Raw genomic sequence first — 15,880 nt, forward strand, 5'->3', positions numbered from 1 at the left:
TAAATGAGGACAGATAGGACCTTAAATCTCTCTGGTGGATAGATCTGAAGGCACCATCTTCACAAATCTGCACTTGATACAGACTTACCTACTGGAGAGAGAGTTAGGAAGGAGGAAGAGAAATGACTTAGTAGAGAAAGAGTATGGTAAAAACCCTTATCTACAATATACAGAAAATTTCAGAATGAAGACAAGCTTGGAAGTTAGGAAGAAGTAACTTGTATTATTACAGTACTAAAATAATGAAGGGCTGTGATATGAAGTAGAGATTTCAAGTCACTTTAGCATGTTTTATTCATCTGAACTGAATGAATTCTTTGAAACAGCTCACCTGGCACTAACTTCTAAAACTTTTTTGTGAATTTTGGTTAATTTGATTTCTTTCTTTTTTCTTTCTTTTTTAATGTGAAAAGGATGGGAGGGAGGTTGTTAGCCTTCTCAAGGCCTCAGTTTGCTTGTCTATTAATTGGAGACATTCATACTTAATGATGTAGCATAACCTACTTCACAAAGACTGTTGAGAAAAATGCTTTGCAAACTTTAAAGTAATATAATGTGACATATGTTTATGTTTCTGTTCTGAATTTAGCAAACATTAAAATGCCCATTTTTGGACAAAATAATGATATCTGATAATATTTATAAAAAAATAAAAACTTACTATGTACCAAACCCTATAGTAAGCATGTTACAATTATCTCATTTAATCCTCACAACCACCTAGGGACATAGGTGCTGCTATTATTCCCATTTTACAAATATGGAAACTTTAACAAACAGCTTCAGTGACTTGCCCAGAGTCACAGAACCTGTAAATGTCTGAGACCAGGTTTGACTGCAGGAGTTTCTATTCAGATCTTGTACTCCATCCACATTTAGCTAGAAGAGAAAAAAAGTTTATGAAATAGCAAATCTCTATTAAATACAGCTTGCTTTTCCTTAAAATAGTATATAAATGAGAATTCTTGGGGCAGCTAAGTGGCTCAGTAGACCTGGAATCAGGAGGACCTGAATTCAAATCCAACTTCAATTACCTGTTTGACCTTGGGTAAGCCACTTCAACCCATTGCCTTGAAGTAAATGTGAATTATTAGCATATGCTCAAGAACAGAAGCATTGCTAATCTAAGTCACAGCTGTCCCTCTTTAATTGCCAGCAGGTTGATGCCAAATTATATATAGCAAGAATATTGGAGATACATTTTTTAATTCAAGAAATATTAAACATGGGGCCACTAGGTGGTGCAATGGATAGAGTACCAGCCCTGGAGTCAGGAGGACCTGAGCTCAAATCCAGCCTCAGACACTTAATAATTGACAACTTCGTAACCTTGGGCAAGTCACTTAAGCCCACTGCCTTAAATAAAATAAAATTTTTAAAAAGAAATATTAAGCATCTGAAAGAAAACATGAAGTAGAGTTATACAGCTGATTTGCTGAAAACGGGATGCTGGGAATTCCAGAATTCTGAAGTTTTCAATTTATTCACTAGGTAATAGCGAACCAACAGGAGGTTTTTGAGTAAGTAACAATGTAGTACTTTAGGAACATTTCTTCAGGCTGCAGTAGAAGGATGGATTAGAGGGAAGAATGAAAGTTAGAAGACTAAGATCCAAGCAAGAAATAATAAGGGTCTGAAAATAGCAGTAAAAATAAAAGGGGAAGGTGGGTATATATTCCATGACATCTTGGGAAGCAATATGGTATGATGAAAACACTGCCAATTCATAAATCCTAAGGCTCAAGCCCTAATGCTACCACTTCCTAGCTGTATGTAGGGTTGACCTGGGACAAGCAATTTCTTTCAATTCAAAACATTACAGGGATATTTTCTTTTAGCTTTAATTGTTAATAGGAAGTGGGGTTTGAAGGATCTTGGCAAGAATCTAAATCTGCACATTCCTACTTGCAAAACAAGCATTTAAATTTACATCCCTTTCTTATTGCAATTAATTTCTATTTTGTATCTTTTTAGAAACATAGATATTTAAAGTATCCCCTATTATTGTGACCATTCCAATAATAAGAGCTTTTTCCCAGTTGCTATTGTATTATTTTTATATGCACATTTATAAGTCAAGCCTCTGCCTGCCAGATCTATCAAGAAGGTAGGTATCTTTCTGGCAAGACTTTTGGACACAGGAAACATTTTTCCAAGGGCTGTTTCCATTATGCTGTTTTTCTTGTGTGACAATGAATCCTAATCAAGTGCATGGACATTAGGAGGTATTTCAAAAGAATTTAGAACTTAAAATGACAGCATTAGGCGTCCCTTAGAAACACCTTCAGAAACCTTGGTTCTCACTCCACATTGAAAATGGGAATGACAGTACTTTGAGGTTAAAGATGATAAAGGGGGGGGGGGGGGCAGCTAGGGGACGCAGAGAGCACCGGCCCTGGAGTTGGGAGGCCCTGAGTTCAAAACAAAAGCAGAACGATAAATGAGCCCGTCTTCTCATCAATGGGCCCATCTTCTCATCAATGAGCCCGTCTTCTCATCAATGGGCCCGTCTTCTCATCAATGGGCCCGTCTTCTCATGGCCCATCTTCTCATCAATGAGCCCGTCTTCTCATGGCCCATCTTCTCATCAATGGGCCCGTCTTCTCATCAATGGGCCCGTCTTCTCATCAATGGGCCCTCTTCTCCGGAGACACTCACAAGACAGGAACTTAGCACAAATCCGTCCTGCGCCGGGCTCGCAGCCAGGCGGCCTTCCCCGGGACCACCAGTACTGGCCCAACGGGTCCCGGTCCGGGTCTGGGCGGGCCTCGGCGGCCTGGCCCCGGGGCCGGCCGGCGCCCCTCCCCCTCCCCCCCCCCCCCCCCCCGGCGGCGCGGCTGCGCAGAACCTCACCCGCAGGAGCACAGGTCGCAGATGCACTTCTTCACCGGCTGAGGTGGCATCTCGGCCGCTGCCACCTGGGCATAGCCCGCACTCCTTTGCTTCTAACCTCTTTGGGAGCCCCCGAACGGCTTGGTTCGCTCACGACCAACCCCAAAATTTTTGAGGGGCTTTTCCCTCGTTTAATATTTAAAATAAAAACCAAAAAAGAAGTTGGTTTGCACAATCGTCTGTCGGGTTTCCGTGGATCGGGCGGGCGGGCGAGGCCCGTGTTCTCGCCGTGGGGCCGCTGCCCCTGCGCCCGGCGCCCTGCACGTGCCGCTTGCCCCCAGCGCACTCGCGGGGTTTTCCCGGACGCCCCACGCAGAGCCCACTGTGACGTGCCCGTGCTCATGGTGACCCCGGCCGCGGCCCTTGTGACGCCCGGGAGACGCCCCTGCCAGCTGCGGGCACCCCAACACAGAGCACCCCTAGGGATGGCGAGGGGAGCCTGGCTCTCTGCAAGGGCGGGGAGGTGAGCCGAGTCAGGGGCCGGGCCAACATGGAAATGTGTGCGGCTTCCCGCGAATAATCGATATCCGATTGGTCGCCTGATCAAGAATCAAAGGAGGGAATTTGGGACTCAAACGGTTTAATGTTAAAATAGTTTTACATGTAATTGAGAAATGGTTAACAGAATTTTTTAAAAGCCAGCGGTTCCGGTTTGTTAGAGTGCCCTGAAATGTGTCCTTTCTACTATTTTAGTGAGGTCGAGATGGTCCCTTCCGACTCCAATCCCCTGATGAGCATCCCGAAGACCCCTGGCTTGAGTTGCCAAGAGTCCCCGCGGCGGCTTCTCCTTGGGAAGCCACATTAGAACTCAGGTCCTCCGCCTCCAGGGCCGCCCCACGGAGTAATCCTTAAAGAAAGGACCGCTTCACAGCTGGAGGAACATTCAGTGTTCATTGGCTGGGCTATGCCAATATAATAAAAATGGCAATACTACTAAAGTCAAATTATGCTTTTAATGTAATACTAATTAAATTGTCAAAGGTATATGTTGTAAAATTTGGCAAAATTCATTTGAAAAATAAGAGCTAGACTATTAAGCATAATTATGAAAAGACAGAGAACAAGAGAGGAATAGAACATATGCAGACCTCAAAATATATTACGAAACAGCAGTCAAAAAAATCATCTGGTTTAAAAGAGATCAATGGAACAGACTAACAAAAAGAATCAGAAACAAATAACTAACCCAGTGTCAATAAATTGGAGAGCATAAATTACTTACCTAAGAACTCTATATTTGATTAAAAAAAATGCTGGGGAAAACTAGAAAGCAACCTAGGAAAAACTAAATTTAGATCAACACCTCAAATCATTCTAAATTCTCAAAATATGCTAAATAAATATTACTTCAATATTAAAAAATCTAAAAACATATATAGCCTCTCACAGCTATGGGTAACAAATGTAGTCCTAAGCAATAGAGGCAATTACAAAAGGTAAAATAGATCATTTTAATTACATGAAACTGAAATGCTTCTGCAGAGACAAAATTAATGCAACTGAGATAAGTTAAATGGGAAAAAATTTCTTAGCAAATTTCTGAAAATTTTTATAAGTAATTAATATGGAAGATCAAATGTCATTCCCTAATCCAGAAGCAATCACAGGATTTGAAAAACAGTTCTGAAAACTAGAGCACACTGTTAAAATGAAATGCTCCAAATCATTGAGAAATGCAAACCAAAATAACCCTTAGGTTTCAACTCACACTCTGAAAATGGCAAGGATGAAAAAAAGACAGACCATAGTAAACATTAAAGAAGTTGGGAAGATAAGCAAGTTAGTTCATTGGTAGAGTATGAATCATAAGCTTTTTAGAAGTATGTGCCCATACGTTTTGCCTCAGTATTTGACTCAGTAATTCTATTCAATTTACAGCCTAAGGAGATTGTTAGAAAGTCCTCCTATCCACCAAAATATTTATAACAGTACCTTTGTGATACCAAAAAACTTGGAAACAAGTAGATGTTCATCAATTAGGGAATGACTGGGGCAGCTAGGTGGCGCAGTGCATAGAGCACCAGCCTTGGAGTCAGTAGTACCTCAGTTCAAATTTGACCTCAGACACTTAATGATGACCTAACTGTGTGGCCTTGGGCAAGCCACTTAAACCCATTGCCTTGCAAAAAACAAAACCCTAAAAACAACAAAAAATTAGGTAATGACTAAATAAACCAAGGACATGAATGTAATGTAATGTTACTGTACCTTAAGAAATCAGGAATGTGATGAATATATATTCCACAGAGAATATGGAAAGATCCACACAAAGTGTCTTGCAAAGGCAAGAAAATATAGCCAATAAACAGAAAGTGAATGTTGTAGAGATAGTGCCAAGAGGGCAAATTACCCTCCCCACCAACACCACCAAAACTCCTCCAAACAGACCCTAGAAAATGCACCAGACCAAATTCCAGGGGGGGAGTCTAAAGTTGAAGTCATTTTTCTAGCCCAGGTTAAAGATATATTGCTTAGAAACAGGATCTGGTCAAGATATGCCAAAACCTCTGGTGCAGAGAAATATTGTACACTGGAATAAAAAGAGGTTCCAGACTCATTCCTGGGCACCAATACAGAAATGGGTACCATCTGGAAGCTTTGCTGCCCACTACCCAATTCTAGGTCACAAATCTAGAGCAAAATGAGAAGAGGAACTGCAGTAAGATACGGCATTTCTGGGTATGGAGCCTTATACTATGTACCAAGAGAACAAATTCAAAACAAACAATAGCAAAGTAGCTCAAACTCCAGGAATTCGGTTTCAGCATTAAGCCCAGTCTGATGCCCAAAGAGGAAAAACCAGGCCAGAAATCCCAGCTGAAAGGAAAACCTGCATCTCTAGCACTCTAAACCAGCACAGGTTTCCAGCTGATTAGGATCAGCAGTATTTACTTAACAGTAAATACTCAAACCTTAATCCAGGTAAGAAACTTAAGAAGGGCAGAAATCAAAATTTTGCCCTGAATCAGAATAGTTTGGAAGTAATAAAAACTTGTAGGCCCCCAACCTGAACTGTCCCTGAGACCTTGGATAACAACACTCAAAAATCTAAAGAAAGCAGAACTTTCATGTTATAAATGCAAACAACCAGAGGAACACTGAATATTATTTATTTACATTTTTCTGTTGAAATACAAAACTAGAAAAATAAATAGTCCCAGTCTAAATTAGACCAAATAAGTCCACTACCCAGTTAAACCCACTGGGTAGATTTCTAGTTCTTGATAGTTAATCCTATTATCTCTTCTCATTATTTTTCTTCTGTTATTCTGCCATTTTTTCTCATTTGGAGATCCTCTTCCCTATTTTTTTCATATATTCATTCTTTACTCAACCTAACTTCATCTCCATAAGCTGCCATTACCACAGCAAGTTTAAGGCTTATCACCATCTGATTTTTACGTTTTAGCTAATTTATGACCTTCTACTATTTTCAGACATTTTTATTAGTGATTTTTAATATATTCTAAGTAACTCTGAGGGCTTACACAACTGCTATTTCCTTAGGAGTAAAGTATAGTGTTTCTAAATGCCCTTCTAAGGCTATTTATCCTTTAAAGTCAGTCAAACTTCTAACTATAAGTAACAGGTTACTTAACTTTGGAAAGTTTATTCTTTACAAATTGATCACTGAAGGTATCAAAATGTCTTCCTAGTAACCCAGAGCAAATCACTTCACCTCTCTGGGCCTCAATATCCTTATCTATAAAATGAGGCAACTGAATTAAATCATCTCTAAAGTCCTTTCAAGTTCCAACATTCAATGCATTCTATATTTTGTTTTCAACTTCCATTTCTTCAAAAAAAAGCTATACTTTTTTCATTCAAAAACACTAAATAATAGCTGTCTCTTGCCCTAAAAGATTGAGTTGTTAATGTTAGAAGAGGTTTTTTCCATATGTGCAGGAGTAAGGTTTCCCAAAAATACTTAGATTATAATTCAGTTTTTTATTCTATTATGTATCTTCAATTTACATCCATCATAATTCTATTAATTGTGCAACTGCTCCATCTTCTTCAATCTTTAAATTAGATGAGGATTCGAGCCTTTCATCCGAGTTTTCTTCCTCTGTGAAATGAAGTAAACATTACAAAGTCAAAGACAAATCAAAAATCAAATGTTCCAGTAATAGCAACACTTATAATTTCTATATGAAAAATTATGCTTAGGCTTCTAAAAATACATGCCTATGCTTATGTTAACTTTTCCCACTGCAATACTTTTCCCAAAGGTGGTCAGTAAAATTCTGTCAAAAAGCTTCTTCCTATACTATGACTTTGTTAAATTAAATGCATTATCTTTCCACCTTAAACCTTTTCCACAGGGGTCACATCCAGGTGGCACAGTGGATAGACCACCAGCCCTTGAGTTCAAATTTGACCTCAGACACTTAATAATTATCGAGCTGTGTGACTGTGAACAATTCACTTAAATTAAAAAAACAAAAACAAACCAAAAAAAAACCTTTCCTTCTCCCTTCCTTCCCTATTATTGTAGTCAGCAACATTATCCTCCTAGTCTCCTAGGCTCACAGTCCAGGAGTCCTCACCTCCCCATAGCCAATCTGTTCCCAAGGCTTCTAAATTCCACCTTTTTTCACATTTCTTATCTCTTAAATATGCCTCCTTTTCTCCTTTGAGAATTTCTATTACTGCAGTGTAAGCCCTAATAACATCAAACCTGGACTGTTGCAATAGCTTGCTGGTGAATCTACTTGCCTTAAGTCTCTACCCACACCTATCTATTTTCCATTTAGTCACTGAAATGTTCTCAAAAAAGCACAGATCTAATCATGTCACTTCCCTACTGAACAAATTCCAGTGGCTCCACATCATTTCCAGAATTACATACAAATTATTCTGTTTTAAAGTAAAGACTGACAGATTGCTTTGGGGGGGGGGGGGTAAGATTGGGGGGAAATTGTAAAACTCAATATCTTTAATAAAAAAAATTATTGTTTTACAACTCAAAAGTCCATCATAATTTATCCCCTTCCCCCAACATTCCTAATCTTCTTAACTCCCTAACACATATCCTTGGATCCAGTATTGCTGGCCTCCTGGCTGTTCCAACAACCAGACTTTCTTTCTCAGCTCTGAGCATTCTCTCTGGTTAGCTTCCATGCCTAGAACACTCACCTTCCTCTACTCTGACTTACCTTGGAGTCACAACTAAAATCCCAGTTTCTACAGGAAGCATTCCCCAAGTTCTCTTTAATTCTAGTGACTTTCTCCTTTTCAATATTTCCTATTTATCTTGTATATTGCTTGATTTGTATAGATTTGATGGCATATTATCTTTTTCATTAGATTGTAAGCTCTTTAAGGGCAGACCTATTTTTACCTTTTTGTATTTCCAAAATTTATTACAGTGTCTGACACATAGATGCTTAATTATTAGTTAAAACCAAGCACTCTTACATAGAAACTCAATGTAACAAGATCTATATGGTGATATAACCTTCATCTTACCTCAGCTTTGACAGTAATTTTTAAAGTTTTATTAATATGTTTCCATTGTTGTTTTGACTTTTGCTTTCTTTTGTAATAATTATACAAATAATATCACCATTTAGATAAATGAACTTGCTCTACATGATGGGGCAATTCTAGTAAGCCCTTACCTAGATATTAACAAAGAAAATTTAAGATTACCAATAAACTTTCAATTACACATATGGAATATAGATGGTATTTATACATATGCTTTCATTTCAGAGAGCATTTCAACTCTGCTTATTAGTGTAAAAATATCCAGTTGGATGCTAATTTTGCTGTTTCTGTCTTCTTTCTCTCTCTCTCTCTCTCTCTCTCTCTCTCTCTCTCTCTCACACACACACACACACACCAGCCTCCATTCAGCCCATTCTCCTAGGATAGTTTAATAGGTACACCAGATTCAAGTCTATATTCCAAACGGCTACCAAAGTAATTTCCTTAAGCATAATTACTTGTAGAATATTATAAACTCTTTGTTTTACCTTTTTAAACGCTAGGCCAGAACTAAAAATGCCTGAAAATCCACTTCCTCCTACTAGAATCCTGCTTTTCTTTCAAGAACAGTTCAGGACTTAATGGTCCTTCTCCCTCTCAAATTAATAATTTCAGGATGGAAAATTGGGCCAATTCCTACTTAGCCCTTCAACAATGAATTCATCACTGCTGCCTCAGACAAGCTAAGACCTGAAAAAGACCTAATTTAGAAAGGCTAAATTCACCCATTGAAAGCTGAGCCATGGAGGGCAAAAGCAAGATGGCAGAAGCAAGATGGCAGCATGAGGACAGTATTTCCCAGCTCTCTCCAAAATATTTCGAAAACCTTAAAATTATGACTCTAACTACATTTTCAAGAGACAGAACCCACAGAAAGACCCAAGGAGGCAATTTTCCAGCTCAAGATAACCTGGAAGATCATAAGAGGGTTCTGTTCTACGGGGTTGGAGGGGGTAACAGTGCAGCCAGTATCACCAGGCAGAGTGAAGGAGTTCCAGCCTTCCAGGAACAACCTGAGGGAGTGCCTGGCTACAGGAGCGATGACTCCTGGCAGCAGAAGCAGTCTCATGACCTGCCAACCCAGGGAACACCAAGCACAACTTAGAAAATCAGCAGAGAAATGTCTGACAGATTGAATGTGGAGTCCAGGCCAGGGTAGCCCTCTGCAGCCACGGGCCCTGGCACAACCTAGATCCCAGGTAAAGGAAGCAGGCCTGTACAGCTGCCCAGCAGCTGCCTCCCAAAGCACACAGCTCACAGAAGGTACAGTGATGGGGCAGAGACTGTCAAGTTCTCTCCTCTGTCCTGGGACTGGACTCTGGTGCTTTATTCATATTCAGAGCCTGGTCACAGTCTGGGCACTCATACTATCATAGAGGAACTAGGACCCTCCTTGCAGTTCTAGGGCAGAGGAGTGTGCTTGTGGGTCATCCACAGAACAAGCACAGGCCAGGAGAGCAGTCAGAACCTTTCATAAGATCTTATGAGGTCCTTGTGAGGGTGCCCCAATAATACTCAAAAGCTGCTCAGGAAGCACCCAAAATCAGGTTGGGGAAATGAATAAACAGGAAAAAAAGGAACCTGACCAGACACAATTACTTTGGTCCCATGGAGGATCAAAACACACACACACACACACACACACACACAATAAAACAAAGTCCAAGTTTCTGTATCCAAAGTCTCCAAGAAAAATAGGAATTAGACTCAGGCTATGGCAGAGCTCAAAAAAGATTTTGAAATAAGAGAGGTAGAGGAAAAACTGAGAAAAGAAATGAAAGAGATGCAGAAAAAAAACATGAAAACCAAGTCAACAGCTTAGTCAAGGAGATCCGAAGATAGCTGAGCCACCTTTTGTCTTGCCACTGGACTTCAATGACTCCGGAGGACAGGGAAGCAGATGACTTTACACAGCTCTGCCTCACCTACATCCAATTCACATGCAAGTCGTGACCCTTCAAAAGTCATTGATCCTGTTTGAAAACAAAGGATAAACAAAACAAACAACCAGGTACCAAACCTATCTTTCCAGCCTCACTATTCCACTTCCTTCAATGACCAATCAAATATGACTTCTTTGATATTCTATCTCCGCATTCCAATCTGTCCTCTAGGCCTGAAAATTCACTTCCTCCTCCCTAGAATCCTGCTTTTCCTTGAAGGAAAGCTCATGGACCATCTTCTACAATCTACATGAAATCTTTCCTGAATCCCCCCAACTAACAGTGATTCCCCCTTTACTTTTGTTGCTCTATAGATGTTTATATATCACTACTACAGAGAGCACAACATTGATGGGCAGGCCAAACTGTTTGTGTGCCAATGAATTCTTGCCAAAAAGACTCTTTTATGTAGAACTTATTCAAAGCAGGCTCTCACAGAAGAGTCAGCAAAAGTAATTCAAAGACACTCAAGAATGGATTTTGTGACATGGAAAGAGACACTGGCATAAGACCACCCACCATGGAGTGCCCTCATCAGAGAGGGTGCTGTGCTCTATAAACAAAGCAGAAGAGTAGCTCAAAAGAAACACAAGTTGTGTAAATTTAGAGAATCCACCCCAAATGTTCATAGGGCCTATTTGAACCTAACCTGTGGTAGAGCATACCAAGCTGTTACTGACCTGATCAGACTGTCACACTGCAACAAGCCTCTAACATAGTGATGTAGTGCTCTTTGAGAACAAAGGACTACTGACAACCAATCAGCCATATGTACTTATCTCTTCCATTCTACTTTAGTTGAACTTATGTATTTCATTTTTTTTAATTACATACATATGTACACATGTAAAAGACTAGACCTTGGATCAATCACAAGCCTGGTCCCACTATGATAGGCACAGAAACTAACTTACCTACCTTTTCTCCCTAAGAAACCTGGTGCCACTTCTATCACCCTGATAGGACTCACCAGACCTTGTACAAACACCAGATCCATTTTGCCTGCTGTTGGCTCAGCTGCCCTAGAAGCTGGGACAACAAATATGCCACCACCACACCCAGTCTTTGCCATGTATCACTAGTCCCTAGATCATAATAATGACACATAATAAACACTTTTAATCAATAATTTTTAATTAATTGATGTGACATCCTAAGGCTTAAACTCTACCCAAATCCTTTATTTCCTCCCTTCTTATCATAAATAATAGCAAGCAACTCAGGGTCATATGACCACACTTCACTAGGAATTTAATATTCTAAACATTAGCAACTCAGAGATTTGGATGTATGACTTGCCACAAGTCATACACTTATTAATGAGAGCTGGGATATAGAGTCTCGTGCTTCTAAGTCCTGTGCTCTTTTTCTACTTTATGTTCCTTTCCTCCCTTCCCTTGCCTTCTAACCAAAACAAAACCCCAAATTTTCATATATATATATATATATGAATGAAATAATTGCTTCCATATATATTAATGAAAAAGGAGATCTTCTGGACCACAAAAATCCAGTGGCTTCAAACAGTTATAAAAATAAACACTGACACTTCTTTGAGTCTTAAAGTCTAATAAAATTTAAAGTTCAGTCTTTTTTTTCTTGGCATTTTTAAGAGTAATCAGAGACATTTATTTTTAACAACAAAATGTTCCTTCTCTTAGCCTCACATAACAGGAACAGCAACAATACAAGATATTAAATAATACATTCACTATAAACTTTAAAGTGGCCACCTACATCTAATGTTCAAATATAATGTGATATAGACTTCTGAAAACTATTTGCTAATGGTTTGATTTAAAAAGGGTTAAAAATTCTTATCTTTCTTCCTATCAAGAGTTTCTTTGAAATTTGAAGTCTCATTTATTTATTTTTTTTTAATTTTTTAAAAATTTATTTAAGGCAATGGGGTTAAGTGACATGCCCAAGGTCACACAGCTAGGCAATTAAGTGTCTAAGACCAGATTTGAACTCAGGTACTCCTGACTCCAGGGCCAGTGCTCTATCCACTGCACCACCTAGCTGCCGAGTCTCAATTATTTAGAACTTACTCTTATACTCTATATAAAATAAGTTCTTGAAGTGAGTAATCTGTCAAATTGAATACAGTAATCAAAGAAAGGAACAACTGGCAGGGTTTAACCAACTATTTACACTTATTTTCATGGAAATAAAAAGTTAATAAAATTCTTACCATGTTAAAATTCTTACCCTTTAAATATGGTAAAAATTCTCCAATATTGTTCAGCTTTGTGGACCTTTGTCTCAGTTCCTCTGGAGAAAATTTTATGAGTGGTGAAAGCGATTTTCTTTCACCAAAGGACATTCGTAGAGATGGTTTTATGTTTTCTGTGTAGAGGGCAGGAAAGTCTCCCAGAGAATTAAAAGTATCATCTGTTTTCATGTTATTTGAAATACAGTCTAATTTTGAATTATCTTTTATAAATATTTCAGGAGAAAACTGGAAATTCTCATTCTTTTTCTCAGACATAGACTTCTTAAGAGCTTCAAATCTACTGCAAATAGCCTCAAAATTCAAGTTTCTTTCTTCAAGAGACACGTTTTTTCTCACTGACTCTTCCAGTAAGATATCATTAGCCACTGAACTGGTCTGTCCTGTCTCAACATCAGACTCTGTGCTGTAAGAGCTATTAAAACTCAAGTTGTCTGCCACATCTGGAAGAGTTTCATGCAATATATCAAAGTGGACAGCCTCCCTACTATTAGAACTGATTTCATTTAAGATCTCACAATTCCACAATAAAGTTGGATTCACCCAAGACTGTTCTTTACAAGACATGGATGAGAAGTTCAGTTTTTTATTAACTTGTTCTTCTTTACCCTCCGTTCCATCCATCTTGTTCTCCGAAGCTAATAAACTTGATCCTGTACGATCACTTAATTCAAGATCTTGAAAAACTGAGTTCTGTTCCCAGGTTCTTTTATTTAAAATTTTTGTAGATTTGCTTCTTGGTGGGTCAAAGTGATTATTTCCTATGTTCTCATGAGGCCCAAGTTCTGGAGAATCTCTTTGTTCAGGTAAGAAAGAGTTGCTAAGAGAGGATCCTGAGAGAAAATTGTTCATGTTTAAATGTGTTTGGTCATTGAAAACAGTATCCACTTGAACCACATTTGGATCAACTCCATCTTGAAAAACTTCTCTTTGGGAGTTTCTAATATCAGGAGCTGTTAAAAAACAAAATGAAATTATTTCCATATATATTACTGATAATTTAGTTTTAGCAATGCATTCAACACAGAATGGATGATATTGATTCAGAATAAAGCATGAAAACAAAAAGTTCAAAGAAAATATAGAACTGCCAACTAACAGAAATATGATTCATGAGCACAAGTGTGTATGCAAGGATCCACCTGGTCCTTAAAACAATTCTGATAAATATCTAATAATTGAAACCTGTACCTTAATGTTAGTGATTTTGTAGAGGTGATTCCTGAACTGTGAGGAATATTAGATTAAAATCATTTCTAATGTCTGGGGTTCTTTCTAGGGCTCAATGACCAATGAACTACTATTTGATTTAGAATTTATTTTTGCCAAAAAAATAAGGGACCATGGTTGACATAGTAATAACTATGGTATAGATAGATAGAAAAGAGAGATAGATAGTATATTAACAAAAACAGGAATACTTATTTCATATACTAAGTATGCTAAAATCAACATGCTGTTGGAGGCTATGTATTCTGAATAACTTATAAAACAGAAATGCAATTTCACTCTAACCAGAAATAGCTGTAGTATTTATATTTATCATACTAAGCAAAAATTAAAGTCTTAAATAGTTAAAGTATTAAATGTCAAGAAATAAAATAACAGATCAGAAGCATAAATTGAACTTACTCAAATTTTCTGGAGTCCGTGGAATCTGCTTCCTTGTCAAAAATGGGTTAGAAAATAAACAACTGATTAAATCCCCTAATTCTGTGTCCTTTTCTTCACAAAGCTGTGGTGAATCTGCTACAACAGCTTTGGCAACCTAGAAGAAAAAATTAAACTGTCTTGTCATGTATGAGATAAGCAAGATGTCAACAAACTCCAATATTACACATATGAGGGAGCACACAATCACTGCTAAGAACTCCAAAATTAATAGAATGCAATTGATATGGGACAAAGATCTCTTCTCCTATATTAGAAGAATACAATCTATCATGCCGAGAACAGAAGTCAATTGGTAAGCATTTATTAACCATAAATTATGCTAAGCACTGGGGATAAGGGGTAATAGTTAACTGGACCTATAATTTCACTGTAAAGGGAAATAACACATGATAAAAATACTAATGTACTAAGGTACCACAGGCACAAAAACAAAAATTAAAAAGTCCTAGAATGAAACAGTTGGTGAGATTTCGTTCAGCTCTAAAAATCTTTTATACAAATAGTTATTTGAAAAAAAAAATTATACTAAGATATCATCAGGTACAAGCATATACTGCCTACTAAGAAGCAGATTATCAATACCATATATAACACATAAGAAACTTCCTTACTAAAGGCAGAAAAAAACATGAGGCATAGGGATGTATTTAGGGAAACAAAGAAAAAAGATGACTGGGATATAATTAATATTTTCATATTAATTAAAATGCTCAAATGTGCTAGAAAAGAAGAAACATTCATGAGTCTTTAGGTCAAAAGAAGGCAAAGGGTTAAGGTTAGGAAAGAAAGGATAAGAAATAAACCTTTAAATGAAGATTTATGCTAGGGAAAAAAAAGTTCTAAGTTACAGAAATCTAACTAGAGAGGCGTATCCTTCTCTTTCCCCCAGCTCATAAGAAAAGGTGTCCAACAGGTGTAGCCTGGCCAGGCCTCAGTTTATATTTCAAAGCAACGAGAAATAAAATGAGGGAATAACAGAAGATCACAGAACCTTAAACCACCTTTCATGTAACAGAATTTTTCTATTCAACAAACAATCAACTAAAATAATATTAAGACAACAGAAAACAGATACAATGACCAATATGGATAACAGAGTATTGAAGTGTTTATGAAACACAACCTTGCTATTCTCTAAAGGAGTGGTTGACTCCAAGTGTGAAATTTTGTGTATGCTGCCAGATTTTAGTTTCTATATTAACTAATTTTGATTAACATTAACAAGGGAGGGTTTCTCAGGCAGCACTGTAACCGGGGTAAACTGTGGTATAAAAAAAAAAAACAAAATCTCATCACTAAGATATTCTTTTTTAAAGAGAATAAATTCAGACGCAGTTATCACTGTATATAAAAAAAGAAAAAGCATTACTAAAACATTCTTTTTTAATTGAGTAAATTCAGACCCAGAAAAGTTAATTACCCAAAATCAAAAAGGCAGTATTCAAATTCAGGTCCTGATTCAATAACTAGTATTTTCTTCACCACCTGGCCAGATAATAATTCCAATTCTGTCTCTTTAAAACTTACTCATCCTTCACAGGATATAAAAATAAACCCTCATAAATCCTCAACATTTCTATATATGATTAGCAAGATACAGCAGAAAAAGCTAGAAAGAAATCCCATTCAAAGTAACCTAAGGCAA

The 15,880-nt window shown here is 37.8% G+C and overlaps 2 protein-coding genes across 3 annotated transcripts in view; both read right to left on the reverse strand.

Annotated features, from left to right (window-relative positions):
* The window catches only part of SAXO1 (stabilizer of axonemal microtubules 1), a 131,106-nt gene extending 127,920 nt beyond the window's left edge, over positions 1 to 3,186 (reverse strand). Inside the window, exon 1 of the mRNA XM_074196020.1 lies at positions 2,854 to 3,186. Within this exon, the coding sequence (XP_074052121.1) occupies positions 2,854 to 2,903 (50 nt within the window). The 5' untranslated portion in view covers positions 2,904 to 3,186. The remainder of the gene's footprint in view (positions 1 to 2,853) is intronic.
* Positions 3,187 to 3,341: 155 nt separating this feature from the next.
* HAUS6 (HAUS augmin like complex subunit 6) overlaps positions 3,342 to 15,880 on the reverse strand; it is a 46,840-nt gene continuing 34,301 nt past the window's right edge. Inside the window, exons 15-17 of one of the 2 annotated variants that reach the window (XM_074197571.1) lie at positions 14,194 to 14,329; positions 12,540 to 13,514; positions 3,342 to 6,961 (exon numbers count right to left, since the gene is read on the reverse strand). In XM_074197571.1, the coding sequence (XP_074053672.1) occupies positions 6,873 to 6,961; positions 12,540 to 13,514; positions 14,194 to 14,329 (1,200 nt within the window). In that variant the 3' untranslated portion in view covers positions 3,342 to 6,872. The remainder of the gene's footprint in view (positions 6,962 to 12,539; positions 13,515 to 14,193; positions 14,330 to 15,880) is intronic. The other variant, XM_074197570.1, reaches the window with a different exon arrangement.

This window comes from Macrotis lagotis, chromosome 8 (genome assembly GCF_037893015.1).
Source record: "Macrotis lagotis isolate mMagLag1 chromosome 8, bilby.v1.9.chrom.fasta, whole genome shotgun sequence".
NCBI lineage: Eukaryota > Metazoa > Chordata > Mammalia > Peramelemorphia > Peramelidae > Macrotis > Macrotis lagotis.